This window comes from Pogoniulus pusillus, chromosome 26 (genome assembly GCF_015220805.1).
Source record: "Pogoniulus pusillus isolate bPogPus1 chromosome 26, bPogPus1.pri, whole genome shotgun sequence".
Taxonomy (NCBI): domain Eukaryota; kingdom Metazoa; phylum Chordata; class Aves; order Piciformes; family Lybiidae; genus Pogoniulus; species Pogoniulus pusillus.
In genome coordinates this window covers 17,530,970-17,557,977 of record NC_087289.1, presented here as the reverse complement: position 1 = coordinate 17,557,977, position 27,008 = coordinate 17,530,970, and the positions used below count along the sequence as shown (strand labels likewise).

The following is a 27,008-nucleotide window of genomic DNA, read 5'->3' as shown; positions in this document are numbered from 1 at the left end:
TGTCTGCCTGGAAGCAAATATCACTTAATAAACTGAGTGATACCCTTGAGTGAGGAGGTACTTCTTTAGTTTCATGTCCTGCAGTCACAGCTATGTGGGCACCACATGTGCAAATGTACATAACCACAGACAAGTGTGGCAATGTTGGTCTTCTCCTAGGCCAAGACCTTTGCAGACCAGTTAATTTCTTTGCCTTCTCTGTGTCTAATGATGATGTTAAATCTGGACTAAGGCATCAGACCTTTCCTAGCCAGGGTATTACTAGCCAGAGATGTGTGTGCCTGTAGCCCTTGGCTGACCCAGTGGCAGCGGCTCGGGTCCCACCTGGCAGCACTAGGCTGCTAAGACTTCCTGCACGGGCAGGTGCTTGGGGCTGCTGCCTTTAAATCCATTATTCCCAGCACCCTCAACTGCTCTACATGTGACATCACACAGGGCCCCGAAGGAGAGGAGTCGGCAGCTGCATCGCCTGGCATGCAGTCATGCCCTCAGGCAGAAGACCTGGGCTGTGCCAGAGCAATTCAGACAGCATCATCTTTCCATCATGCCCTGGGCTGCTCTGCTGGTTTCCTGGCATCCTGTGGGCACATCGTGCTCTGCTTTGGAAACTGATCACCTTCACAGCGTGCCCAAAATGGCTTTAATGAATGATGCACGCTGCAAAGAACCTGTGGTGCCTTGGATCACGCTGGTGTCTTCCCTTTGCACCCAGGTATGAACTTAAGGTCCATAAACCACCACCCAGGGACTCCTGCAAGGGCCCAGGAAAGTCCAGTGCTGATAGCAGAAAAAAAGAGCCTCTGCCACCTGCCAGTTGTGAGGAGGAAGGTAGGGCAGAAGGTTCCACAGTGCAGGCAACTGACACATGACCAGGACAATCCCTAGCAGTGATTGCAGAAACATTCCTTGCCTGATCTGCAGCGTCATGCTCTGGGAATAAGGATGCCCTGTGGAAATGCTGAGCTGAGCAAGAGCCACTGCCATGGAGGGCCTGAGGATCTTGGAAACTGTGGCTGCAGGACAACTCAAGGGCCCTCCACACATTGCTGGGGCAGGCTACGTGTCCTTGCTGACTCCAAAGCCCCAGAGTGACCTGTGCACTCTTGGCCAGCAGAGCCTTCCTTCAGCCAGATGCCTTGAGCCCCAAGGTGATGGCAGCAAAGGGGCAGAGGAACAAGACCACTGGCAGCTGAGGCATGTGCTAAATGGCAGGAGGGGAAGCCAGGCACTCGTGTTCATGTGAGGGAGTCCTCTGCCTTGGCTCCTGAGCTGGCATCTCCCTGGCAGGCTGCTGCTGACATGAGTGATAGCAGATGGGCAGCAGGACAGCTTCCCCTTCCTCCATGATGGCACAGAAGGTCATCCTCATCCCTCATGGCTGTTCCTTTACTGGCTGACATTGCATTTCACACTGTTCCTATTAGCCCATGACCTGCTGCTGTGATCATGCAGCTTCATCTCTGTTCAAACAGCAAATATCAGTCACAGGCTCCTTTCTGCATCATGACAGAAGGAAAAGGTGTTCAAGAAGCTCAGCCACACACTCAAACAGCCAGGAAGCAGCTGGTACCACATCCAGCCCTTTAGCACCTGCCTGGCTCTGGCTGATGTGGCATTCCCCTGGCCAGGCCCTTGGCCCCATCCCCACCCCTCACAGCTCAAATGCACGCGTGCTTGAGGTACTCTCTGCCCTGGCACCACACCAGCAATTCTACTGAAGTCCAGAAAGATTAGAGCAACCATATCTATCCAGCCTAGTAAATCATTTTCTGGGTACTCAGAAGATGCTTTTTGAGGGCCATCTAAGTGATCTGGGTATCAGCTGGCGGTGATCGGATCAGTATTGCATCACTGCACCAGTACTGCGTCGGTGCTGACCCCAGCAGCAGCCTTCCCGTGAGGAAGCCAGGGGCTTTAATCCCACCCGTGAGGAAGTCAGGGGCTTTAATCTCACCCGTGAGGAAGTCAGGGGCTTTAATCTCACCCGTGAGGAAGCCAGGGGCTTTAATCCCACCCGTGAGGAAGTCAGGGGCTTTAATCTCACCCGTGAGGAAGCCAGGGGCTTTAATCCCACCCGTGAGGAAGCCAGGGGCTTTAATCTCACCCGTGAGGAAGCCAGGGGCTTTAATCTCCTTGTGAGCTGCTGTGGGAATAGGGACTGTACAAATCCAGTTGCCTTACAGATGCTCGGTGGGCTCTGAAGTGTTTTCAGCTGTTGCAGTGCAGCTCTCCGGCTCCAGCAGGCACTAGGACCTGCCCGGAGCCGTCACGCTGCAGCCTGTGCAGAGGAGATAAATATAGCACAGCTCAGCCCCGATGCACTGCTGGGGGAATCCGCCCGCAGCCCGCGTCCCGGGCGTCCCACCGCACCGCCGCTGCGCCGGGGCTCGACTGCTGCGCGGAGCTGCCCATCTGGGGGCCGTGCAGGGGGGTAGCAGTGCCGGGGACGCTGCGGCCTTGGCTGCCGATGCTCCAGCTCTGCAAGGTCACCTCCTCCCTGCTCATCAGCAACGCCAAGGCAGCCTGCAACGAGGAGCTGCTCACACGAGAGGGAGTCACCTTCTGCGTCAATGTCACCCGGCAGCAGCCGTTCCCCAGCCTGCAGCAGGTGCGGGGCATACGCGTGCCCGTCTTCGATGACCCTGCTGAAGACCTGTACCGCTACTTCGAGCAGTGCAGCGATGCCATAGAAGAGGCTGTGAAGAGCGGTGGGAAGTGCCTGGTTTACTGCAAAAACGGCCGCAGCCGATCGGCTGCCATCTGCACTGCCTATCTGATGAGACACCGAAAGCTCCCACTCAAGGAGGCTTTTGAGGTACTCACGTTCAGACTGCTCTTTACATGTCTGTCGGGTAAGAAATGCGGTGCTTACCGTGAGTCGTGACGAGTTCTCCTACTGAATCACTTTGGTGCTCTCACCTGGTCATTACACAGATGTTTTCATTGGAGTGAAAAAATCCTGTTTTCACCCCCATCTCAGACAAGGAAGAGGTTTCTGCAACAGCTAGAATTAGAAATGCGAGCAGCCTTTAAGCACAGGTAGCAAATATGCAAAGTTGGATGTTTTGTGAACGTCGTTCCCTGTCACTTGCTTACGTTAAGCCAAGTCAGAGACAGGAAGAGTGAAAGGGATACAAGTGCATGCAGAAGTTGTTTGCAGGGTTTGCTCTCACTGTGTATGTGACAGCTCAACACAGGAAAGAAACTTCATCTGCTGGGCCTGCTTGGGACTAGCTAGGGATGAGTAGTAGCACCTCAGCTGCATTAGGAAGCCCATGCAGCATGTATGCCTTGTGCTCTGCATTCTTTGTCTTTACCCATTTGGTAGGGTATCTCTGGAGTGTGTATAACTGTTTTGCTCAGCACTAGACAGGTGTGCTGATACGTGACCCAGCTGCATGCTATCTTAAACACAGGCAGTGCCACCACCCTTCAGTCACATTTCCAGAAGATTCAGCAGTTCCTTTTCACTTGCCCATGCATCACTCTGTACAGGGACCACATGCCAGGAGGTCCTAGCAAGGACAGAGTGAGGTCAGGTCACCAAAATACCTGGTTTTTATGCCATAGTCAAGTCAGACCAAAGCAAATCTTCTCCAAAAGGCAAGAGGAAAAAAACAGAACTGTTTGTGTGACAGCTGCCTTTGCTTCGACAGTGTCTCTCTTTTCTCCTAGGCTGTGAAGACTGCCAGACCAGTAGCAGAACCCAACTCAGGATTTTGGTCTCAGCTGCAGAGATATGAAGAAGATTTGCAGATGCCAAAGCAGTCTGACCTGCTAAGCAAACAACTTAAGAACAGCAATGCATGAAGATGTTTTAGAGAGCATTAAGTGGCTTGCTGCAGGTTAAGAAATAATCACTGCATCTATCCCCTCTACATAAAATGCCTTACTCCTCAAACTGACTTCAGTGGATTCGTTCAGAGCATGACCGCATGTGGGACAGGGACAGATAAGCAGGGAGGAAGAGCAGGAACAGAAAATGGTTGGAAGGACTGTAAACAGAGAGCATTTCTTTTCCCCTGAGTGCCACTGGATACGGTAAGGATGCGTTGAACAAATGAATGAGTTACTACACTGCGATTTTACTCTTGGCTTCTAATTAAACTTCCCAGTGACGTCACTGGAAAGCCTGATGCCATCCCAAGGAAGTCCTGAAGTTCTGTCTTGCCTACTGGATCATAATTCACACTCATAAGCTGACATAACCTTTGGAGGGAAGCTGACACTGAAACTGCTTAGCCTCTGCCCAAGTTTCGCCTTTGTCTGATGTTCGACTAGACCAAAATACCACCGCAAAGTTACTGACAGAGGCACAGGTGATGGTAAAGAGCTCTGTTCCTACCATGCAAGGCAAGTGTGCTTTCAGCTTTCAAAATTCCAAGACACCAAAATAATTATTTTTAAAGCAACAGTTGATAGTGGAGGGAAGAAGATGACCCTGTGTAGTCCCAACTCCTCTTAGCTTTACTAAGCTTTACGAGGCGTAACAAGATCTGCCAGCGCTCAGTTCACGCCTTCATGTGTCACTTTATGACTCAGCTGTGTCTGCATGCAAGCAACGTGGCTAAATCTTTTCTGCTAGGCCTGCCTGCAGGTTGCCCTGTGAAACTGTCTGCTGGGATATCAAGAAAGCTGCATCGAATTTCTCAATCAGACTACAATTATGTTTATTGTCAGACACAAACCACAGAGAGAACCACCAAGGCATTCAGTCAAACTGTACAAATACAATTTAAAAGGAGGAAGTTATGAAACCTGTGAACCTGCAGTGTGAAATTCCATTCCACATTGCTCAAAGCATCAATACGAAGAAAAGTTAACTCATCATCATCATCATCTGTCTGTTTACACAAGGCAAACATAAGCTCCCAGCAGTGGAGTAGTTTGAGGCAGAAATCCTAATGATGGAACAATGGCAGAGCGTAAAGCCACTGGGGAACATAAATTAGGGGATTCAGACACAGTAGAAGTTCCCAAAGTTAAAGATTGCTCAAAGTTAAAACAGGTTATAGCAAAAGCTGTAAAAACAGAAAGAAACCTTTTAAAATGAGGCTGTCATCTTCTTTGCTACCACAAGGCAGTTTACACCAGATGCTTTCTTCACTCCCATCTGTGTTTGGTTCATTCCATGGTTCATTCTCAGCCTGGAGAAGGGGAGGCTCAGGGGGGACCTCATTGCTGTCTACAACTACCTGAAGGAACATTGTAGCCAGGTGGGGGATGGCCTCTTCTCCCAGGCAACCAGCAGTAGAACAAGGGGACACAGTCTCAAGTTGTGCTGGGGTAGGTATAGGCTGGATGTTAGGAGGAAGTTCTTCACAGAGAGAGTGATTGGCATTGGAATGGGCTGCCCAGGGAGGTGGTGGAGGCACCATCCCTGCAGGTGTTCAAGAAAAGACTGGATGAGGCACTTAGTGCCATGGTCTGGTTGACTGGATAGGGCTAGGTTGGACTGGATGATCTTGGAGGTCTCTTCCAACCTGATTGATTCTATGATTCTATAATTCTATGTCATTTGTTTTTGCTATCTGCACTGCAGCCAGTAAGAAATTTGTTGCACATCTGCAGATTTGGAGGCGAGTGGCTGCTGGGTTGTTTTTTTTTTTGGTAGCTTTTACAGCTCTTGACCATCTTACATAACATGAGACTTTGATCCCATAGTATAATGACTCTATGCTTATTGATGGCCTGGATACCACTTATCAACAACAATCTGTGGAACAAAGTTTATTTCCTGTCAAAAGCTAAAGCTGCTAAACAAAAGTAGGAAGCTAAACGTTAATGAAAGCACAACACATTTCTAACTGTGAGGTGTATTAGCTTGCAGGCAGCTACAACATATCAGTTCCACATTTTTGAGCCATCTGAAGTAGAAATGGTTGCTCTTGATTGTCAGGATACACTGCACTCTCTGGTTAAATTTTACCAGGCTTCTCAGCATGCAGAAAACCTTCAGGCTGCAGGATTCCACATCACAGCATTTTCTGTAGAAATCTGTTTACATTTGAAAATGATTCCTGGAAAGCCATTCCTATTTACAAGGAAAAATAACATACCTCCTCCTTGCACTGCTCCAAATCAAGATGAAAGATTGCAACTTGGAAGCAGAATGCTGGAAGTAGCTGACTTCTTTATTTGAGTTCATAACCCACTAATGTTACCAGTGATGATGTCAAACATTTAGACATACTCCTTGTTGCTTATGACTGTCTCAGAGTCTTTGGTGTAAATGTGCTGCTGGTGAGCTGCCCGGCCTGCTGAATATGGGTATCTCTTGGCACTGTAAATGGAGGGGGGGGGAAAAGATAGAGGATAATGGGTGTTACACACACACACACAGCCACAGTTTCACATACTTAGCAATTTACCCATGTAGGTCTGAATCCAACCCACCAATAGCACATGCTTCATGAAGGTGCAGAAGTTCCAGGGCTGTTGATCTCATCAGTGATGTAGCTAAGGTGAAGAGATGGCCTCTGCCATCCCTTGTAACCAGAAACACATTCTGGATTCCTAACTCACCTCTCTTCTCCCTCAAGGCATTTTAGCCAAGTTCCTATACCAGAAGAGAACTTAGACCTTAATGCCTCTGTGCAAGCTGCAGTTTTTAATACCAGAGTCAAGAAGATGAGAAAGGAAAAACAGGGATCTCTTCTGCCAGCCCCTTCAGCTGTCATTTGTCATGATGAACTTCCATTTCATGCATCAGTTTTGGCTGATTTTCAAAGTATTTCAGGATATTGGGTACTTTGTATCCAAGTGTGGTGAGTGAGATCTAAAGTCCAACGTGGCCATATTACCATAAAACTTAAATGGCTTCATGGCTTCAGATTAGGTGGTGGAGTGTCAGAAGAATACTTTCACTTGTTATGTGTTTTGACATAACATTACTAAGATTAAGTAGAGCTGCAGTGAACGTGCTCCTTTCCCCTGTGCTATCCTCTCAAGCTTAAGGAGTACACTCTCCAAGCCATTTGGGTTCTTCCACTTAGACACAGGCCTCTGTTACTTCTGATATCCTTCTGCTTCATTAAGGGACCATTTCTATGTGTCAATAATTTGGGATCCAAAAAAACCCAAACCCAAGATGAAATACTGAAGCCAGAAATGTCATCTTTTCTGATTTGATGTCCAAAAGGATATTTCTGTAAGGAACAAGATAAAAATCGTACGTGTCTAATGATCAGTTGAGTATGCTTTGGGAAAGAAAGGTCATTACTCCTTCTGCAAATTGAATGGTGTTCAAATATTTTAATAGTAGCTGAATAGTGCAGATAACCTTGTTTATAATGCACTGTTTTATTCCTTAATAGACAGGGTTCTGCACTTTGGCCACAACAACCCCAAGCAGCGCTATAGGCTGGGGACTGAGTGGCTGGAGAGCAGCCTGGAGGAAAGGGACCTGGGAGTACTGATAGAGAGTAAGCTGAAGATGAGCCAGCAGTGTGCCCAGGTGGCCAAGAGAGCCAATGGCATCCTGGCCTGCATCAGGAGCAGTGTGGCCAGTAGAACAAGGGAGGTTCTTCTTTCCCTGTACTCAGCACTGGTCAGACCACACCTTGAGTGCTGTGTCCAGTTCTGGGCCTCTCAATTCAAGAAAGATGTTGAGGTGCTGGAAGGTGTCCAGAGAAGGGCAACAAAGCTGGTGAGGGGCCTGGAACACAAATCCTATGAGGAGAGGTTGAGGGAGCTGGGCCTGTTTAGCCTGGAGAAGAGGAGGCTCAGGGGTGATCTTATTACTGTCTACAACTACCTGAAGGGGCATTGTAGCCAGGTGGGGGGTGGCCTCTTCTCCCAGGCAACCAGCAATAGAACAAGGGGACACAGTCTCAAGTTGTGCCAGGGTAGGTTTAGGCTGGATATTAGGAAGAAGTTCTTCACAGAGAGTGATTGGCATTGGAATGGGCTGCCCAGGGAGGTGGTGGAGGCACCGTCCCTGGGGGTCTTCAAGAAAAGCCTGCATGAGGCACTTAGTGCCATGGTCTGGTTGATTGGTTAGGGCTGGGTGCTAGGTTGGACTGGATGATCTTGGAGGTCTCTTCCAACCTGGCTGATTCTATGATTCTGTGATTCTATTCTTTGGCAATGGATAGGTCTCTTTCACTGCACATGTTCACCATGGATTCTGAGAATTACCAGCAGCACTCAGACGTATCAAACGCTAGTTAAAGGTGACTGCTTTTAGTGACTTATCAGTGTCTGGGAAGTACAAATATTTGGTACTGCCTCCACTGCCATCACAAGCCAGTGACATGCTACAGCACTGAATTCATAGGTATAATTCTCTGTATGGCTACAGATCTGCGCCAGAGGGTGAGAGAGAGAGAGCAGTATACAGACAGAAAAGGATTGGCAGCTGCTATTTCAGCTGATTAATCCTACATTACCTGTAATCCTGGGATTTCTTCCCTTTGCATGAACAGGTCAGTAGGATCCCACCAAGCATGTAAAGAACAGATCCAGCCCAGCCTAAGTACAGAGCATCTCCTAGTTCATACCTGAAACATGGAAGGTTTTATGGAAGCTGTGTATCACAAAGCCATTGTTTTAGACTGTGCCATAAGGTACAAACATCATATAAGCAGAGAAATTCTAGTCTGCATAGAAATAATCTAACTGAAAGGTGCTTCAACAGACAACAGGGGAGCTCAGACCTGGCTCTGGGTTCAGTCAGTAAAATTCCTAAATGTACATTTAAGTGTTCTGCCAAATTAGTGACAGTACAGAACGTACAAAACCAAGAGGGAGATAAGTAGCAATAAATACTTATGTTGATAATGAATATACATTCTGTGCAGTCCACAGTGCATCTTTTGTCATTGTGTTGGTTTGCATGAGAAAAGGCTGACCACAGTTCTCTATGGGCACAATGCTCAATCACCCACAAGCAGCTGTATGTATAGGGATAGTTTTCAGACTTGTGTATCCAAAAGAGCACTCACTGTGGATATAGGGCTGAGAGATGCTTATGAATAGTCTCAGGCTGAAAAGGAAAGCTCTGCCTTCCACATAGCCCCTTAGTGCAGTCCAAAAACTTCACTGATCATTAATTTCACCCAAAGACAAGACACAGTTGAGCCTGGCAAAGTCTGTCAGCAGTCCACAAGATCAAAAGGCAAGTTTTGATACTCAGCCCAAGACCATAACCGCAATAGAGTGGTATCTCTGTGGTTTGAGACACCAAGGCCAGAATAAGTGCCACAGACTGCACGCTGAAACCAGGTGTGTGTGTTTTCTTTCCATTGTAGGCACAATTTGCTTCAGTTTCTGCCTGCAGAATTCATTGCTAACAGACAGGTTCACTGCTCTCCATGGTCTCATTGCACTCTGGAGCTGCAAGGTCTCCACTGGTTTGGGCACTTCCCAAGCACAAAACCAGGAGACAACCCTGACCTCAAAACACAGGAGTGCAAGTTGCTGGAGAAATACCAAGCAGTATGTTGCCCAGTGTGTGAATTCATTTCTGCTCATTATTCATCCAGAGACAGGAATGCCACAGACATCATATGAACAATAGCATACAGGCAGGCCCTGCAGGGCAGCCGAGGTTGCCTTCACAGCTGTATGACAAATTGAGAACTAATAGAGGTTAAACTTCCTAATTTGCTGAAGTCAGGCCAAAAAAATGCAATCTGAAAAAACAGATTTGCCAGTCCTTACGAGGGAAGATCAATATTTGTCCACAATTGAATTTAAACCTGTCTTACAGAGTCCAAGGAGCACAAACTTCCTCAGAACGTGTCTGGCTTTACTAATAGTCAAAGTTATTTTACTAAGAACTGCTTAGTGAATCAGTAGCCTTAAATACTAAGTTTAGACATTAAAAAAGACCCAGATTTCTTCAGCTACTGAATGCAAACAATCTGGTCACTGATTAACATGCCTTGATGATGAAGCCCCAAAGCTGAACCAGATAACTATAAAACTCCTAACTATCCCACTAACTGAAATTCCTTATCAACTGTTGTTTCAGCCCTCTAACGTATTTATTACCCTTCATATAATTCTGTCGAGGGGATATGAAGCAACAGAAAGCATTCATAAGCGCAATTTCTGCGTGAGTGCTTGTTTGAAAACACAAGGAAAGCTGACAAACATCGAAAGCCATTGCTTGAAGTACTTTGATTCATAACAAAGCACTTCTCTGACTTCCCTGAGCTGATTCCCAGGAGGAAACTTACAAAGGACTCGAAATATCCTAGCAACTGAAGATTTATCCTTTGCTGATCTAAAAATAATGTACTTGGCAGAGGCACTGGCAGATGATAAACGCCTCACTTCCCCCCAGACCAGCTCTATCATATTCCACAAGCAATATATTACATTTCCCTGTCCCTTTTTCCCCCTCTCTCTGAAGGAGAGGCCCCATCACCTCCACCCTTCTTCCTCATTGCTATATCTATTGACCCAGATAAGATGCCATAAGCGGGCATTTGGTTTTGAAGAGCGTTGCTTTTATAGGAGACAAGAATAAAGGCTTTTATACCTTGAAACTTGTTTGTGCTCAACTGTATGAGCTGATAGTCCACAAACTTTGCCTTTATTTTAATTCATAAGGCAAACAAATGTTGAGCTGTTGCTATATAGTGAAAAATATTTACTTCAGTGACCACTTCAGTGACATTCTTCAGCTATCTGCAGGGCACTAGAACGCAGGTCAGGCTGGGTTCTGTACATGGCCTCTACATCTGAGGCATTGCCTTCTAGGCATTTTGCACCTCTTTTGGCCTAAATGTGTTTAAAAGTCGTTTGGATGTGGTGCTTGGGGGTAGGGTTTAGGGTGAACCTTGTAGAGTAGGGTTATTGGTTGGATCCCAAGGGTCTTTTTTCAACCTGAATAGAATCATAGAATCAACCAGGTTGGAAGAGACCTCCAAGATCATCCAGTCCAACCTAGCACCCAGCCCTGGCCAATCAACCAGACCATGGCACTGAGTGCCTCATCCAGTCTTTTCTTGAAGACCTCCAGGGACGGTGCCTCCACCACCTCCCTGGGCAGCCCATTCCAATGGGAAATCACTCTCTCTGTGAAGAACTTCTTCCTAATATCCAGCCTAGACCTACCCTGGCACAACTTGAGTTTCTGAAAATTCAGAGTTTTACTTTTTCTTCTTTATGGCATTGTGCACTTAAATGAGTCTCACATCCTCCACAGGGATGTTCAAGGTGCCACCAAGCATAGTTGAGAGGTGTCCTGCCCATGGTAGGGAGGTTGGAGTAGATGATCTCAAGATCCCTTCCAACCTGAGCCATTCTATGACTCTGTGTAAACATAGTTCAGAAACTCCTTCAGCTATGGGGTTGAAATTCTCACCATATTCACTAAACCTTCCAAAAGAGAACTCTCCTTCCTCCCCCTAGCATCTCCAAGGTAAAAAGCCTCCCTGAAAATAAACTTTTCCTCCTGCAGGACATGGTAACAAGATGCATCCAGGATCTGAAACTCTGGAGCAGCTGAGGTTCGTGCAGCTCTCTGTAACAGATGATGGAGTTTGGTGTGACAGATCTATGAACTTACTTGGTTCCAGCGTACAGTGTGTCAAAAAACTGAGCCGTGATCATCGCAGCGTACCAAGAAACAGCCACCATGGAACAGAGACCTACCAGAAGAGTTTAAAAAGCACACAGGTGAATGATGCCTTGAATGGCTGTAACAGCCTCAAGCCAAGAACAAGTGTTCATTTAGTCTAGCTGTGAAAGCATAGAATCGTAGAAAGGTCTAGGTTGGAAAGGACCTCAAGGATCATCCAGCTCCAGCCCCCCCACCATAGGCAGGGACACCTCCCACTAGAGCAGGTTGCTCAAGGCCTCATTCAGCCTGGCCTTGAACACCTCCAGGGAGGGAGCAGCCACAACCTCCCTGGGCAACCCATTCCAGTGTCTCACCACCCACACTGTGAAGAACTTCCTCCTAACATCCAGTCTAAATCTCCCTCTTCCAGTTCAAACCCATTCCCCCTTGTCCTGTCATCACAAGACCCTGTCACTAGTCCCTCCCCAGCCTTCCTGTAGGCCCCCTTCAGATACTGCAAGGCCACTATAAGGTCTCCTCGAATCCTTCTCTTCTCCAGACTGAAACTGAAGAGCCCCAACTCTCGAAGCCTGCCCTCACAGCAGAGCTGCTGCAGCCCCTCTGATCATCTTCATGGCCCTCCTCTGGACTCGCTCCAACAGTCCCATGTCCCTCCTGTGCTGGGGGCTCCAGAACTGTACACAGTACTCAACAGAAAGCATTGATAGCATTCTCATTTCAGCCTTGATATTACCTCCTAAAATAAAGAGAAATCCTCCCGTGACAGTAAACTTTGTTTTGCCTTCTTCATCACTCAAGCCAATGTTTGTGCACTTCAACCCAAGCAGCGAGAGTACTGCAGCTAGGAATCCCAAAAGGATGGAAGCAATCATCAAGGCACGACATGCCTGAATATAAGCTAAGGGAGAAAACCAGAGAACAGATCAGGATCTATGCAGAAAATAAGTTAATCTTTTGCTGAAAAAAATAAATCTGATTAGAGGGAGTGACAAAATTAACAGGAGCAGTAATGAATGAGTCTTGTCCAACTTTGTGATTTGGTTCAGAGAAGCGTCCAAACCCTAGGGTATTTAGCCTTCAAATTAAGCAGATACTAGAGCCAAACTGCACTACACTGTATAAACTCAATCCTTTGGGGGCTTTGATAAATAAACCCTGAAAAACTATAGCAAGCCCTTCACAGCCTACACCTTTAAGTCCTGTTAAAACCCATGGTGGTATATATGCTCCTGGTGACTTCCTTACACCCACACAGCTGAGTGCCCAGGACACCTCTGATCTCCAGGTCCCAGACAAGGTGTGCAGGGCTCTGGCACTACAAAGGAACTGAGAAAAATGTGCCAGCTTTGCTATTTCCAGTAAGAGATGGGAAAGAAAAATTGCTCAAGTTAGCAGTGCACTTTAAACTCTGAGTCGAGGTAACAAACAGGACATGAGAGGATCCAAGAGCTGCAGCACTCCTCTCCTCCCTAAGACATAACGCTGCAGAGAAGTCACAGCTGGTGTGGGCAGCTGAGGGAATTTGCTGTGGTGATTCTGCACCACTTAAGCTCCTGATCTTCATATTTAGGTATCAGTTTCATGAAAAACAGGACCAGAAAGAAAAAGGTCAAACAGAGCCCCTGATGTCCTTTAAAATGGCATCCTGTATATGGTGGGTTCGAGGTCAAAAAGCACTTTGGCACCTTTGCTATGAGATAAACAAGTGTCACCAATCTGGCAGGTCTTGGCTGTGAACTTTGTTGACTCTTTTCCAATCTAAACAACTCTAGCTCTGAGGTGGAGCAAGCCTGTAACTCCAGAAAATAGAATCAGGCACAGAAATAGGAAGTGTGGTGAGATTCTCACTCAGGCTCTTACTTACTGCGCTTTGTAACCCCCTGTGGCTGAAGAGTCTTATGAGCTTGAGAGTTATCCAAGACAGTAACAAAGTGTCTGAGATAAATGCACAAAATTAAAAGATAACATTGCTTGTTAAAACTGATTTGACAATTTAAGGGGGCTGGGGGGGCAATCCCCACAGTAATCAAAGTGAAAAGATGAAGCATTTGGCAGCTGATTGCATTACACCAAACGCTTGATCTGGCTGTGACCACGTACGTAGTGCTAGCTCTGCACAGCAGACAGTCATGGGTTCGATCTTAGACAATGCTGCTTTTAAAAAGCTCCTCACTTCAAACATTTGTGGCTTGGACTAATGGCTTGGTGAATTCAAAAGCTTTAATCCTGTTTAAAAGAACCAAAGTCAAAGTACCGTTAATGGTTCGAGGTTTTTGCCTGCAAACAGAAGACGTTGGTAGGACAAGCACTCATCTCTGGTGCTGCTTTCTAGCTTGGAATTTTACACCATGGCAGCAGGAATCACCACTGCAGAGATACAACAGCTGACACTTCAAGTCTCTGGGACTCCTGCAGTATTAGATGGGGCTCCCCACATCTTTCCAGGACATGCAAGCATACCCCCAGGCTAATTTCTTGTTAGAAGATTTTAACAGAAGAGTTTTCATACCATATTCCCTTTGTGCCACAAGGTAATAAACTCAACAGCCTTAACTGAGGAGCTTGCTTCACAGTCCACAAAGCTCAATATTTTGTTGTCTTTATCTTACAAATGAGCTTATTGAACAAGATACAAAGTCAGTGCCTTTTAGCACTCAATACTAACTGAAAGAAATGATCTCAAAATCCTATCATTGGAAGAAACACCTATGGAACCTTAAAAAGAGGAGGGGAAATGGTTTTAAAAGCATTTGGCAGCTGATTGCTTTATATCAAATGCTTGATCTAGCTGTGACCACATACACAGTGCTAGCTCTGCACAGCAGATAGTCATGGTTTCAACCTTAGGCAACGTTGGTTTTAGAAAGCTCCTCACTTCAGACATCTGTGATTTGGACTAATGGCTTGCTGAATTCAAAAGCTTTAATTCCATTTAAAAGAGCCAAGCCTGATGCTTCCCCTGCACCAAACAAAGCCTGGATGTGTACTACACAGCTCAGCTGCTAGTAAGGAAATCTTTGTGGTCCCTCTGATGAGAGGTAACAAAGACATTTTTGTTTCTCCTTTTCTCTTCTCCTCCCGTCAATCCCTGACATCTTCTTCCGTGGCAGTTTCAACGAAGTCTCTTATCAGCAGTTTAAAACACACCTAAACTAACCATGATAATTTTCCGTTTGCCTTGGCTGATATCTACAAATGCTATAGATATTTCTTGAAGGTCCCACTGTTTGCTCAGGCTAACAACCCCACTTCTTCCTCTTCCCTGTTTCACCCAACTGTCCTCTTGACTTTTTCTACAGTTCAGTTTCTCCAGTGGTTTTTTCCCCTTTCTCCTTTCTGAACCCTTGCATTTTGTCTCCATAGTCCTGCAAGCTGCTTTTCCTCTCCCCTCGCCTATGCTCCTCAAACATACTGCCATCATCTCAACAGCATAATGGATCTCCACTTCAACAGATCAAATGTCACCATTACAAATTCACTCCCAGAGCCTGGTCTATTAATTTACTTTCTGTTTAGCCCCATTTTTTTAACTTCCTGCTGACCCCACGTTGTTACCTGCAATTCTCCAGGAGCCTTACTGTTGCTTGCCCTCCTTTCTCTTGCTTTAGCACATCTACTCATGATTCTCTTTCCTGTTCCCTACCCTGCTTTGCCTATTTTCTTTAAACCACACTTTTTTTTCTCAGCAGCTCCAAGATGCTGAGCAGTCGTGTCCCTGCTGCCCACATCTGCACACATAGGAGCTCCACGACAGTCTCAGAAGCAGCACCTCATTATAAACACGTCAATGAGAAGATGCCGACTAGAATGAGTGGCAGTAAACCATGAACCAGCCCTTGAAGTGGTTTATACAAGATCCTCTGCAGAGGATAATGTCTGACCGTCAGGATCCTGCTACTGCTGGGTCTAAGAAGTTAAAATAGGGTCATGCTCCTCTCCATAGGTTTTAAAGCCAATTGTTAGATAACAGTGAGAGATGAAAAGAACAGATTATCCCCTCAATACTGGACACAGATATTTCAGATAATTGGTGCACTAGTGTCAGAGATGGTCAACAACATCTGCTTATTTCAGACTGAGAGAGAAAGTTAGTTCAACACCTCACTCCCACTAATCCTATATTACACATTCTTCAGATTAGGAATATCCACCTGTTTATTTAGTTTAGCTACCTCCCAGTAGGTAGGATAATAAGTGGGATATCCACTCAAGATAAATAAGAACTAGCTTTACAGTCTATGAACATGCTTACTAGCCCCAGAATACTGCTTCAGCTGAGCCTTTGAGGACAAGCCACAATTCTGCTGTAGACTGATACACAGTGCAGAAACCAACAGATCTAAATTCCCTGCTCTTTAGAACCACACAGAAAAAAAAAGACATTAGTTAACAAGTTCTGACAAGTATGTTAATTTATAACATATACTCATTGTATAACTTATTTAAAACATATACTCACTGTGTTTCTTGCATTGGCTACCATATTCAGTCCTGACACTCAAAAGCCACTGCCCCTTTGCTATAAATAGCATTTCTTACCTATTACATTTTAAAAACTCTAGTTGCAGCACATGAGCTGACAAGTTTTGCAAAAGAAGGCTTATATAATCCCAAATACACATGGAGCTCTATAAGATGTGTTTTAAAAGGTGTCTTCTTAGAACAGAGATTACACCAGCTTTAAAATGCCTATTAAATTAAGCATATGATCAAGCAACTCCATTTGCCTTATTTTATGGTCTTTACTAAGGTGCCTGACACGTTCTGCTGCTTAGGAATCTTTTATTACTTCAGCCCACAAAGTCCTTATTGGCCAGTTATTTCCAACTCTACTAGATTTCCAGAACAACAACCAAAAAAAAAAGCCATTCTACACTTTTCCAACCCATTTTTAAGCAACATAAACAAGACTGGGCAAAGTCACATACCAGGCAGTGCGAGCATAGAGTCAAATTCTTTGCAGTTGGACACTCCAGTGCTGTCTTGTGCACAGGTCTTCCACAGGTTTTCAAACAATGTAGTGGTTGTGATGACACTACCATGTAAACTGGAGACCTTCCAGTAACTATTTGGCAAAGTAGCTCCAATCAGTGCCCAACCACCCAAGCACAAAAGAAACCCAACAATTTCCAATGCAGCAGTCATGCTTGTGAGTAGTAACAGTTAAATATCCCTATAAATAGATTACAATCAAGTGAAGCCTTTCAGAAGCCTCCTTGCTGTTTTATCTCTGCCTTTCACTCCAAAATGAGGCTACCTTTGCTCTTTGCTCAACCTCAGAGATAAGGCTTACAGTTTATGACAATAAGAAGTGGGAGCAGTTAATGATAAAGATATTAACTTCTTTCTTTTTTAATTACAATATTAAATGTTGAGAAGTGACAAAATGAGCCTATTTTTAGCCTCAGCTTAGAAAGCCCAGGTAGTATTTCTACAGAATAGCTGGTAAGAGTGATGATACCAGTAAATATTTTATTTCTGTCTCTTCTGGAGTCAGGTAGGGTTTAAAGAATTTTTTTTTTTTGGTCATTTTATCATTGATCTCAAATCAAAAAAGCTTTACTGAGCTATCTTCAGGATGACTCAAGCATAAGGAAGCTTGAGAACAGCAACACTCTTCTGTTGCTAGAAAATGTATCACATTTCTTGGAGTTCTGGTCATGAGTAACCCATCAGGACCACACTGCCAACTTCTTGCAGGAAAGTGGAGTTTGTGGATGATTGGCTTCCATTAATATTTTACACTCTATTGATCTATAGTTAAACATCTTCTGTCTTAAAAACAGTCCCACTGACACTGGAATCCAACTGTATGTTTCATGGAAAACACAGAATGTTAGGGGTTGGATGGGACCTCAAAATGTGGTTTAGTGCAACCCCCCTACCACAACAGGCTCACCTAGCTCACACAGGAACACATCCAGGTGGGCTTTGCATGTTTCCAGAGAAGGAGACTCCACAGCCTCTGTGGGCAGCCTATTCCAGTGCTCTGTCACCCTCACAGTGAAGAAGTTTTAACTTATGTTCACGTGGACCCTCGAATGAGCCAGTGTGACTGACAGAGAGAAGTTAAAAGGAACAAAATGATGAAGGAAGACAGCTATATGAGAAATAATAGGTAGCAGCTGATTGCATCTGACTGTCAGAACACCTTAGTGGTTAAAAAAAGTCTGTTCTAAGCAAAGTAGCAGTATGCTAAACTTGGTTTGCTTGGTTTTGCTCTTGACTAGACAAAACCATAAACTCAGTTTGCTTCACCAACTAATGTTAACGGCTTAAACTGCTTGGGTACCCAAGGAGGGTTAACCATTTCTTGCAGTGATAACCTGCTCTTATCTCCAGGAAATTGAGTCAGAGTTTCTTCATAAAATAATCCTGCTGTGATGCAACGTGGTAACAGATTCACGGCATTTGCATAGAGACTATCTGAAGGATTAGCCCTTGGGAGAGTCACAACATGCCCACAGGGCATGGCTGGGGGTTGTTTTTCCAGAATTCTCCAGTCATTACAGAAGTGTATTCCTGATCTGAGTGAAATACCGCCAAGGACATCCTGTACAGCACCAAAGCAATGCAGAACCAAGGAGAGAAACTGCTCCTGACCCCCTCTGGTATTCTCCAAACAGAGCATATTTGTTTGTAATAAGTTTGAGAGAGGGTTTGCAGGCAGAAAGAGTATCTTCTAAAATCAGATCAAAACTACTGAAAATACCTTAAATGTTTGATCAACACGAGCTGTGCCTTTCTGATCACTTCTGCTGATTGGCTGCAGGAGTGCTGACTGAGCACTGGAAGAAGAGAAAAGCTCTGCGACACAGCAGTCACTCTGCAGGCAGCCACAAGGCATGCCTTTGAGCTGGCAGGAGGACCTTCATGCTGATTTTAGGGGGGGCACAGATCTTTGAGCAGCTGTCAACTAGAAGCCTTCACTTTCAGAATGGGAAGGGTGTCCCTGGGAGGGGAAGGATGAGAACCTCTGGACGTGACTGCTTCAGTTCCCCAGGAGCTCTTCTGTTTCTGGGGAATATTTTCTTTCCATGCTGGATGTAATGAAACATTTTTTGTCAAAAAGGAGCTATCCCCCTCTGACTCTGCTTGTCTACATACCAGGGATGAAACATCTGCTTCTTCCTGTGGCATGAGGCAAGGCTGCTACACCATCACAAGTACCCAGGTCATCTTGCTGCCACACATGAGAAGGGTAGGCTTGTTTGCCCCATCTTATCACTCTAATGTCCAGAAACAGTATCCAAGTTTCCAGAATAACCTTAGGCATCCTGAAGAGTAGAACAGACAGCAGAATGATGTGAAAAGTTGCCATTGCCTCTGATGCAATGGGTAGTGGATTTTAAAGCCTTGAAAGCATATGATTAGACTCCTTTTGAGGTTACAAACTCTGACCTCGCATGAGAACACCGATACTTAAACTAGCACCATCATTAGGGAAGCAGATGAAGCCACTGAAGCCAGAGCCCTGAAGAAGGATCATGAATATGGTGAATCTTGAGAATTAACTCTTGAGGATTAAACTCTCACCTTTTAGAAATCTGCCTTACAGTTATGCAGCTCTGACTTCAGAGGAGTCTGTGTCTGTGTCAAGAAAAACAAGCGTTTGTGGTCTGTGACGTGTGGCACTTGTTGAGTTTGAAGCACTGTCTGCATTGAGAATAAATCAGCTCTAAGAATCCAAATGCAATGACAGCAATCAGGGATCTATAAAGTATGCAGGGCTTGAAGAACTGATCCCATGATGCAGCTCATAAAGCAAAGGCACAATACTGAAAGCAGCAAAAGAATAAATGCAAAGTTCTGTTTAAGACCAAAAGCTTAACAAAATGCCAATCTTGAGGCCACACTTACTGTGCATGCACTCAGTTCAGTGAGGAAAGATTTTCTACATCAGTTCCTTCCACTTCCTTTACCATAAAAACAATGTCTGCAGAGTGATTTTTTTTTTAATCCAGAACAACCCCAACAACTAATTCTCACTCTCCACAGTTTTTCTGCTTGCTGCTGAACTACTTGAGTGCTGTGTTCAGTTCTGGGCCCCCCAGTTTAGGAGGGACATTGAGATGCTTGAGCGTGTCCAGAGAAGGGCAACGAGGCTGGGGAGAGGCCTTGAGCACAGCCCTACGAGGAGAGGCTGAGGGAGCTGGGATTGGTTAGCCTGGAGAAGAGGAGGCTCAGGGGAGACCTTATTGCTGTCTGCAACTACCTGAGGGGTGGTTGTGGCTAGGAGGAGGTTGCTCTCTTCTCTCAGGTGGCCAGCACCAGAACAAGAGGACACAGCCTCAGGCTGTGCCAGGGGAGATTTAGGCTGGAGGTGAGGAGAAAGTTCTTCCCTGAGAGAGTCATTGGACACTGGAATGGGCTGCCCGGGGAGGTGGTGGAGTCGCCGTCCCTGGAGCTGTTCAAGGCAGGACTGGACGTGGCACTTGGTGCCATGGTCTGGCCTTGAGCTCTGTGCTAAAGGGTTGGACTTGATGATCTGTGAGGTCTCTTCCAACCCTGATGATACTGTGATAACCCTGCTAGCACTGGCTACACAATGGAAATACAAAAGTAACAGTCACACAGACCTAATTGAAGTTGCACACCTCTGAGAAATTCCAGAACAAATGCACAGGTTTAGCACAAAGGTCTGGAATATCTCTCTTGCCTCACACCAGCACACAAACAAGCACCAGTGCTCACTAACCCCACAATCAGCTTGCAGTTAAGAATTAGGCTGAGTAAAACAATGTTATTTCTTCTAAAACAGAGGGGGAAAAAATCTTAGCTTCATTGTATATCAGCCATACCTCTATGGCAACACAACAGAAATGGCAATAAAGCCATAGCAGTTACTGTGCTGAATTGCAGGGTGAAGCACATGGGTTCCACTGGGGCCCTTTAACCTGCTGGCACCATAAATCCTGTCCATACGAGATCCTCTGTGACAACTGCAGCACGAGCCACACCAACATGCTGTCCAGAAAGAAGGAATAAAACTGCATCCCTGCATTTGATACACATATGCCATGCACACTTACTGTCTGAAGTCAGCATGTAGGGACATTTCCTGCACTGTACTGATCCAGAGGCAGTCACTGCACAGTCCATCCAAAGACCCTCAGAAATCCAGTCTGTAGTAACCAGCATGGCTGTGGTGTCTGAAATTTTCCATCTGTTGGACATGGTAGTAACAAGTGAAATGGTGAATCCTCCTAGGGCCAGCAGCAATGCACAAATTTGGAGAGAAGATGATGCCATTCTTCTGGCTGAAGTTGTTTTCAAAGCAGCCTCCCAAGGTATCTGCTATTAGAAACCTCCTGAAATAGCTTATACAGACACACACAGTATGTGGGTTTATCTTTACCCAAGCCTGACCTTTACAAATACCTTTCCCCCCGTTCTAAAAATCAAGGCCCCAGGGCCAAAGCTCTGCCCAGCAGTTGCATAAAGGCTCAGGCACAGCTTTTCATTGCAGCAAAGCTTCAGTGAAATGGACGACTCAAATGAGAAAACTACAACAAGAAGTTAGTACCAAAGCTGTTCAGATTAACCTGGCAACCACTGGCATGAAACGTGCTTTGTCAGAGCCACTGACCTGCCCAGGCACCATCAGACTCCAAAGCAATGCAGAAAAACACTCTTACCATTTTCACAGTCATTGCACTTGTCACCCTAACACTGTTTTCATGAAAGGAGGCTGGGCTCATGTAACACAGAGAAACAACTAAAAAGAGGATTTGTTTTAGGATCCAGCCCACACCAGGTAGGAATGTGTAAGTTTTCTGCATGGGGTGGAGGGAGGGGAAGGGAAAAAAACATAAACAAGAAGAAAAGAAGCAAGAAGAAAAAGAAACAAGAAGAAAAAGAAGCAAGAAGAAAAGAAGCAAGAAGAAAAGAAAAAAGAAACAAGAAGAAGCAAGAAAAGAAGCAAGAAGAAAAAAATCAAGAAGAAAAAGAAGCAAAAAGAAAAAAGAAACAAGAAGAAAAGAAGCGAGAAGAAACAAGAAGAAAAAAAGAAACAAGAAGCAAGAAGAAAAGAAACAAGAAAAGAAGGAAGAAGAAAAAGAAGCAAGAAGAAAAGAAGGAAGAAGAAAAAGAAGCAAGAAGAAAAGAAACAAGAAGAGAAGAAGGAAGAAGAAAAGAAGAAGAAACAAGAAGAAAAGAAGCAAGAAGAAACAAGAAGAGAAGAAACAAGAAGAAACAAGAAGAAAAGAAGAATAAAAAGAACCAAAAAGAAGGAAGAAGAAACAAGAAGAAAAGAAGAAGCAAGAAGAAACAAGAAGAGAAGAAACAAGAAGAAACAAGAAGAAAAGAAGGAAGAAAAAGAAGCAAGAAGAAAAGATGCAAAGAAACAATAAAAATGAGAAACAAAAAAATAAAAACAGAAGAAAAGAAACAAGAAAAATAAACAAGGAAGAATGTGGGAAGGAAATGAGAAAAAAAAAAAAAAAGAAGGAAACAAGGAAAAAGAGCAAGAAGAAAAAACTACAAAAGAAAAAAAATGCAGGAAGGAAAAAGAAAGAAAAACTAAAGAGAATTCAAGACTCCCCTCACAGATTAATTTTAAACGAGTGCAACACAGATGTTTTTTTGTTCAAGGAAAGAATTATTAAGTTCACTCCTCAAAATGTGCATATTCCATTATGAATGGTTAATCTCACATGGAGGATAGAGCATCTGTCCCTCAAGTGATTATGTAACCTCTTCAAAACACACGTAAGAAAATCTTTGCTACCCTGCCTGCAGTGCTGGCATTTGAATCCTTAGGGGCCAGGGAGTGGATCTGGTGTCTCAGTGAAGACTGAGAGCCCAGTGCTGGGTATCAATATTCCACAGGAGGCAGGGACAGAGAGCTCTAGAGCCCCTCCTGAAACACACCGTCTCCAGTGGGTTAAACAAGGGTCAGTGCAAAAGCCACCAACGTGAGGAGGCCATTTGCTTGCTTTTAAAAATAAAAAAAGATCCATTAGCTTTAATTTCTCTTTTCCCTGACAATATTTAAGCCCTGCAGTCAATAATCAGTGCAGACACTGGCCCAGTGGCTCACACTAACAAACAAAACTGTGGTTTCAGACATGCCCTGAAGCAGCACAGAGCTCCCTGGCTCCCCACCAAAGGGGATCCAGCAGCCAGGTTAGCTCTGCAACCGCTGTGCTGCTGTTGTTCCACCTTTGTCTTCCTCTGCCCTAAGGAGCCACTCTCACTCATTCCTTCCCAGCCCTGCTACTGCCACACAAAACCCGCAGGCCAGTCTACACAATGCCTTATTCCCTCTGGGCCAACAGTCATGCACAAAACTGCAGTCCCCATGTGACAGTGGTGATGACTTCTTACCATTCTTGCACTTTTCATGATAGCAGTAATGCCACCAAAATGTGTTGCTGTGGTTAAGAGTTCACTAAGAGAAACCAGCTGCAAAAGAGACGCTTTCAAAAGCAAACAGCTTGGCACCGCAGCCAACACCACGTTCATCCTCCTCCTTCAGCTCCTACCACGGACACCCTTCAGGTCTTGACTGTGCCAGCTGCTGCACACTGGCACTGAGATGGTGGCAGCACTAACAGCAGACATGCTTTCACAGTATCACAGTATCATCAGGGTTGGAAGAGACCTCACAGATCATCAAGTCCAACCCTTTACCACAGAGCTCAAGGCCAGACCATGGCACCAAGTGCCACATCCAGTCCTGCCTTGAACAGCTCCAGGGACGGCGACTCCACCACCTCCCCGGGCAGCCCATTCCAGTGTCCAATGACTCTCTCAGTGAAGAACTTTCTCCTCACCTCCAGCCTAAATTTCCCCTGGTGCAGCCTGAGGCTGTGTCCTCTCGTTCTGGTGCTGGCCACCTGAGAGAAGAGAGCAACCTCCTCCTGGCCACAACCTCCCCTCAGGTAGTTGTAGACAGCAATAAGGTCTGCCCTGAGCCTCCTCTTCTCCAGGCTAACCAATCCCAGCTCCCTCAGCCTCTCCTCGTAGGGCTGTGCTCAAGGCTTTGCAACTGTCTACAGCAGACTGACCAGAAAGCAACCTCTCAGAAATACATAAAGCTCAGAGCATCATCCCTCACAAACTGCACACATATGCTACACACATGTGATAAAAACAAGCCTTGGGGGGACCAAAAAATATCACCTTAACATTAGAAACAGCACAGCCAAGCTGCATGTGCTTTGACCATAGGACAAGAAGGGTTAACAAAGAAAAATATTGAAATATCTTACACAAACAAACCACTCCTGATAAGGTCTCTAGAAGCAAAATGGAGAGATAAAGGTGTCTAAACTGGAAAGTTTAAAAACTCTTCTACTCCTTTTTCATTTTGTTGCATAGAAAAAGAGAGCCAGAGCATTGATTATAAAGCAGGTTTCACTTACATCTCTCTTTGTACACTTATATATGGCTTTGAGCCTGCTAATCATTGCTTAGTTCAAGCAAATTTGGAGGCTGACCCATGGCCACCAATGCAATCAGAAAGAGATAAACCCGGGGATTTAAACACAGCACTAAACTACTTAGAGCAGTCTCCCACCACAAGCTGGCAGAGGTTACCTCGGGTCGGTGCCTGACCTCTGGTTGAGAAGGCAAACTCTTGTTAATAGCTTTTTTTAAGAAAACAGGAATGACATTAATTAATTTCCCCTGCACTTCCAAATGACTTGACCCTGCAACCGTGCTCCTGAAGGTGCTGTAACTTATTAATAGTGGGATCAGGCTTCCAGCCACGTGCAAAGACAATCTACAGATCATTCCCATCTTGCTAGTAACTTTCCCTTCAGATAATGAACTACAGAATAATTTGGGTTGGGACCACATTGATGACAACCTCCCACTAAAGTACAGCTTCAGCATTGGTTCTGGTCACCCAAGCCTCATCCAGTCACAAGTGAGCAGCCTCCAGGGCTGAAGATGGCACAACCAGTCTCCCGTGGAGACTCCTCACACTCACACAGAACTTTTCCTGGTGCCTCTTGTCCTCTCCATGCATTTCCAACATAAACTACTGTGTGTTCAGCTGCTTGATTTTGGCAGCTCTGCCCTCTCATCAGTGAGGGGTCGTGACTGGTGTGTAGGCAAGCTGACCACCCCATTTATATCTCCATGACAATACAAGTAACTAGAAAGGTGCATGCAGCCTCTTGAAACCTACAAATCACAAATTACAAGCAAACACACCCATTTTCTTTCTCACTTAATAGTAAAACTGTTGGTGTTTACCGTGCTGGTTGGGCAGGAAGGGCTTTCTGCCAGCACTAAGCCTCACCAGCCCTGCAGGGGGCTGCCTTGTCTCATCACTGACATGGAGATCTTACTGGGCAGAACAGCACAATGTGAGGCTGGAGCACCATACAGCAATGAGGGGACTGCAGGATGTCTAAGGACACCCAACCTCAGCAGCAAAGGGCATGGCAGCCTGAGAGGAGGCTGGGAGAGCTGCCTTGCACCTGGTCAGCCATGTGCAGCCCTTTGCTGCAGCAGCCTGGTGATGATGTGAGGCAGAGCAGAGGGGCAGGGTGAGGAAGTCTGGAGAGTAAGCCTTATGAGGAGCGTCTGAGGGAACTGGGGCTGCTGAGTCTGGAGAAGAGGTGGCTGAGGGGAGACTTCATTGCACTCACAGCTATCTGAAAGGAGGTTGTAGTGAGGCAGGGGTTGGTCTCTTCTCTCAAGTAACCAGTAACAAGAGGAAATGGCCTCAAGCCACACCATGGGAGGTTTAGACTGAGTATTAGGGAAAATTCCTTAATGAGTGGTGAGGCACTGGAACAGGCTGCCCAGGGTTGTGGTGGAGTCACACGTTCAATACAGGTATGGCACTCAGCCTGGCTTAGTGGACACGGCGGTGCAGCACTGCAGGTCAGAGTAGGCAGCCCTAGTAGTCTTCTCCAACCTCAGTGATTCAATGACTCTAGAGGTGATGGAGGGTGGTGAGGTGGAGCCACACCGTGGAACAAGGCAAGGCTGAGGCAGCAGCCCCATCCTCCTCCCTGTCTTCTGGGGTGCTGCCAGCTGAGCCCCGTGCTAGGAGGAGACAAGCTCCGTTTACTACAGAAGGCTTCTGGCGAAAGTAATACATTAAAACCATGCAAATCCCCAGCGACACAGCGCCAGCGCTACTCGCCAGGGGAGCCAGGGAGGTAAAGTCACTGCCATACTCATCATGCCCACCGAAGGGGCCCCGCAGCTCACTCCCACTGTGGCGGAGCAGAACCGAGAGAACCCTCCACATGGCGCCCGGGGCTGCTGCCAGAAGTACGCCCCTCGGCCCGGTATGAGCGGCCGCCGGGAGCCCTGCGCAGCGCCCGCAGTGCGGAGCGGTCCTGCCCTGCGCCGGGAGCCCTGCGCAGCGCCCGCAGTGCGGAGCGGTCCTGCCCCAAGCCCTGCGCCGGGAGCCCTGCGCAGCGCCCGCAGTGCGGAGCGGTCCTGCCTCCAGCCCCGCGCCGGGAGCCCTGCGCAGCGCCCGCAATGCGGAGCGCTCCTGCCCCAAGCCCCGAGCCGGGAGCCCTGCGCAGCGCCCGCCGTGCGGAGCGCTCCTGCCCCCAGCCCCGCGCCGGGAGCCCTGCGCAGCGCCCGCAGTGCGGAGCGCTCCTGCCCCGAGCCCTGCGCCTGGAGCCCTGCGCAGCGCCCGCAGTGCGGAGCGGTCCTGCCTCCAGCCCCGCGCCGGGAGCCCTGCGCAGCGCCCGCAGTGCGGAGCGGTCCTGCCTCCTGCCCCGAGCCGGGAGCCCAGCGCAGCGCCCGCAGTGCGGAGCGCTCCTGCCCCGAGCCGGGAGCCCTGCGCAGCGCCCGCAGTGCGGAGCGGTCCTGCCCCGAGCCCTGCGCCTGGAGCCCTGCGCAGCGCCCGCAGTGCGGAGCGGTCCTGCCTCCAGCCCCGCGCCGGGAGCCCTGCGCAGCGCCCGCAGTGCGGAGCGGTCCTGCCTCCTGCCCCGAGCCGGGAGCCCAGCGCAGCGCCCGCAGTGCGGAGCGCTCCTGCCCCGAGCCGGGAGCCCTGCGCAGCGCCCGCAGTGCGGAGCGGTCCTGCCCCGAGCCCTGCGCCTGGAGCCCTGCGCAGCGCCCGCAGTGCGGAGCGGTCCTGCCTCCAGCCCCGCGCCGGGAGCCCTGCGCAGCGCCCGCAGTGCGGAGCGGTCCTGCCTCCTGCCCCGAGCCGGGAGCCCAGCGCAGCGCCCGCAGTGCGGAGCGCTCCTGCCCCGAGCCGGGAGCCCTGCGCAGCGCCCGCAGTGCGGAGCGCTCCTGCCCCGAGCCGGGAGCCCTGCGCAGCGCCCGCAGTGCGGAGCGCTCCTGCCCCGAGCCCCGCGCCGGGAGCCCTGCGCAGCGCCCGCAGTGCGGAGCGCTCCTGCCCCGAGCCCCGCGCCGGGAGCCCTGCGCAGCGCCCGCAGTGCGGAGCGCTCCTGCCCCGAGCCCTGCGCAGCGCCCGCAGTGCGGAGCGGTCCTGCCCCGAGCCGGGAGCCCTGCGCAGCGCCCGCAGTGCGGAGCGCTCCTGCCCCGA

General features: G+C 47.3%; 2 protein-coding genes across 2 annotated transcripts; one reads left to right on the top strand and one right to left on the bottom strand.

The window, feature by feature from the left end:
* The first annotated feature begins 2,302 nt into the window (after positions 1–2,302).
* Positions 2,303–4,091, top strand: DUSP28 (dual specificity phosphatase 28). Its single transcript, XM_064165385.1, has 2 exons — positions 2,303–2,815; positions 3,676–4,091. Exons 1-2 carry the CDS (start codon positions 2,468–2,470, stop codon positions 3,808–3,810), a joined length of 483 nt encoding a protein of 160 aa, XP_064021455.1. The 5' UTR covers positions 2,303–2,467; the 3' UTR covers positions 3,811–4,091.
* A 1,180-nt stretch (positions 4,092–5,271) lies between these two features.
* LOC135187045 (claudin-15-like) lies at positions 5,272–20,788 on the bottom strand. Its single transcript, XM_064165384.1, has 5 exons — positions 20,569–20,788; positions 12,270–12,434; positions 11,522–11,603; positions 8,391–8,501; positions 5,272–6,283 (listed from the first exon to the last, which is right to left on the bottom strand). Exons 1-5 carry the CDS (start codon positions 20,786–20,788, stop codon positions 6,184–6,186), a joined length of 678 nt encoding a protein of 225 aa, XP_064021454.1. The 3' UTR covers positions 5,272–6,183.
* Between the last annotated feature and the right edge of the window lie 6,220 nt (positions 20,789–27,008).